We start from the raw sequence: 2997 nt of genomic DNA on the forward strand, positions 1-2997 counted from the left end.
CACAAGTTGTCGCTGGCCATTTACACCTGATTGTTCAATACATGTCTCTGTCTCCTTGTCTTCCTTTATCAGAGATGGGTAGAAAAGTTGTTTAAAAAAAATCCTCAAACTTGTCTAAATCGTTCAAATGTGCAAACTGTAGAAGTAAAAAAACACTCAAAGCACATGAAAGTCTTCCGATTTGGTTTATTACACATAATACATGTTTATTACACAACTCTAAAGTCCAGAGCATAACATTATAGATAGTGCTGTTTTTAATATTTTTACAACGAATTCTAGACAACATTAGGCTATGTGCCCCCCCCCCTCTCTCTCCTCTACTGTTCTTGACAGCAGATTCCCAGTCTGCAGGCCTCACACAGGGCTTTCTCATGGGGCCTCTTCCACACCTTCTCTGATCCTTCTGACCCTTCCTCCTCCTCCTCTTCCTCCTCCTCCTCTCCGTAGCAGTTCTTCCTAATCTTTACAAACAGCCGGAGCAGTGCCTCTTCCACCTCATTCTTTGAAAAGCCTGGAAGTTCAAACTCTTCCCGGCAGCGTCTGCATGCCTGGCCGAAAGGCCGCATCAGGATGGTCCCCCGGCCTGTCTCATCCCACAGCCGATAACGGAACACTACCACCACCCGTGCCGACGGCCATGTCTTAGAACACTCACCACACTGGAACCTGAGGGAGAGAGTTAGAGGGGGGAGAGAGAGAAGGAGGGAGCATTACAATGAGAGCATATCTATTGGCATGGAGTTCCATCATGTCCAAGTCAACAGAAGGAGTTGAAGACAAGTGGTTTGTTTCCACATTGTGGTGCTGCAGTGCCAATCTTCTAAATCTGTGAGCCGCTGAGCTCTTTGTGGAGCCAAGTCGGGGCAAATCCAGAGATTGATAGAGGGCTCATCTTTGTAACTGTGTTAGAGTTGTCAGATTGTCTGTTAGTCAATTCTGAACTTTTTGCTCTCAGAGCGTTCAGAGCACACACTGGACGCTCTGGACGAGGAGTAGGGTTCATTCGAGCGTTCTGACCTCACAACCGCAGTCAAACCCCAAGCTAACTAGCAAAATGTGTCTACCTTGCTAGCTACTTCCAGACACAAATGAGAGAACACTCACACTGGCCATTTTACTCGCCTAACAGAGCTGGTTAAGCTTTCATGTTATCTAGAGCATTAGTGACTGTAACTGTGCTGCTGGCAACAATTTAATTATGTTTTTTTGCCGATGTTTAATGACACCAGTCATATTCAGGTGTTGCGCTTCCTAAATTCATCAATTATTCTGCGCTCTGGTACATTCAGACCAGAGTGCTCTGAAATCGGAGTAGATAGCCAGTGTGAATTTACAAACGCACCAGAGCCGCCATGAGCAGAGTGCAGGCAGAGCGACCTGCCTGTGCGGAGGGAGCGAGTGACAGACTGTTACGGTTTTCTTCCGTCGAAGGAGAGTCGGACCAAAATGCAGCGTGGTAATTTACATACATGTTTAATAATGATGAAAAGCGAACAATACAAAAACAACAACCGGAATGTGAAAACCTATACAGCCTATCTGGTAACAACAAACACAGAGACAGGAACAATCACCCACGAAACACTCAAAGAATATGGCTGCCTAAATATGGTTCCCAATCAGAGACAACGAGAATCACCTGCCTCTGATTGAGAACCGCCTCAGGCAACCATAGACTATGCTAGAAAACCCCACTAAGCCACAATCTCAAAACCTACGAAAAACCCCCATACATAAACACAACACAAAATAAACCCATGTCACACCCTGGCCTGACCAAATAAATAAAGAAAACACAAAATACTAAGACCAGGGCGTGACACAGACAGAGGAGCAGCTAATGGAATGACTAATGGTGGAAGTTATTTCTGTATTTCGGGTTTCGGGCAGGGCCGGGCTTTAAATTTGGCAAAAGCAATCGGGACTGCGTAGGGCAGGGCCTGAATGTCACAGGCATGGGTAGGGATCGGGCTTAAAATTCATGCACGTGCAGGGCTCTACAACAGGGTTACCAGGAGGGATCAGCCAATGAAGTTGGAAGCCCCACCCAGTTGACTAGATTAAAATTAGGGAAGCCCTCAATGACACTGCCCATGCTAATAGGGCATTTTTGCAACTAGAGGCTTCTGTCATTCTCTATGGGCAAATCACAGGCCTATTATAATTATAATTATAGTAAGGAAAAAACGTACTGTCCGTTGGCACAGCGGCTGTACACTCGCCATCTTCTCCTCCTCTCCTCCTTGGTGAGTGTTTCTGTCAGGCCGTAGTTGAAGTGGAAAGCCCACTGGTCACTGCTGCCCAGCTCCTCATCCAACATCTCCTCAAAACACTCTGACCACAGGGTGGGCATCCAGTCTGCGCAACACAAACACGCACACACACAGATCAGGACTGGTCAGAAAGTGCAGATGGGGTTTATTAAATAACTTTCCAGATGAATGCACATACATATGCCTAGGCCTACTGCCATTATGTAAATAAACAAACAAAAACTATACAGGATAAAATAAACAAAATAAATTAAAAGTATTGCCTACAGTACCTGTATTCATGGTCCTCAATGTTGGAGAACAAATGCTAAAGAATGTTGAAGAACAAAATAACAAAATGCTGTTGAAGAACAAATTACCTGTTGGTGTTGTTATATTGCTCGGTATGAGCTGGGAATATTTATATGTTCCCGGGTGCTATGGCCTTGACGTTGGGATTTGGAAACTGAAATTTAACGACTACTTTCGCTGAGGATGTGTATGCGGTCCAGGGTACTATTGCCCTGACGTTGCGATTTGGAAACCGAAACTCACCGTCTACTTTCACATTTTGCTGGCCAAATTCTTGGCATGCTGCCCACTGTACCCTGTCTCCGATTGTCACTGAGCGCAACTGAAGACCAGCACTCGAGAGACAATATTTTTTACAAACCCCAGAAACGGAACTGTTACTTAAATAGAGCCATGACTATATGGAACTCTATTCCACATCAAGTAACTG

At 45.1% G+C, this 2997-nt stretch overlaps 1 protein-coding gene across 2 annotated transcripts; it reads right to left on the reverse strand.

The window, feature by feature from the left end:
* Nucleotides 1-171: 171 nt before the first annotated feature.
* LOC112265882 (receptor-transporting protein 3) lies at nt 172-2796 on the reverse strand. 2 transcript variants are annotated; one of them, XM_024443418.2, is made up of 3 exons: nt 2636-2796; nt 2196-2361; nt 172-669 (listed from the first exon to the last, which is right to left on the reverse strand). In XM_024443418.2, the coding sequence occupies exons 2-3, from the start codon at nt 2354-2356 to the stop codon at nt 321-323; spliced, it is 510 nt and encodes a 169-aa protein (XP_024299186.1). In that variant the 5' UTR covers nt 2357-2361; nt 2636-2796; the 3' UTR covers nt 172-320. The 2 variants fall into 2 exon arrangements, with proteins under 2 accessions (XP_024299186.1, XP_024299185.1); XM_024443417.2 differs by having other exon boundaries at nt 2549-2796.
* Nucleotides 2797-2997: the final 201 nt, after the last annotated feature.

This window comes from Oncorhynchus tshawytscha, linkage group LG13 (assembly GCF_018296145.1).
Source record: "Oncorhynchus tshawytscha isolate Ot180627B linkage group LG13, Otsh_v2.0, whole genome shotgun sequence".
Classification (NCBI taxonomy): domain Eukaryota; kingdom Metazoa; phylum Chordata; class Actinopteri; order Salmoniformes; family Salmonidae; genus Oncorhynchus; species Oncorhynchus tshawytscha.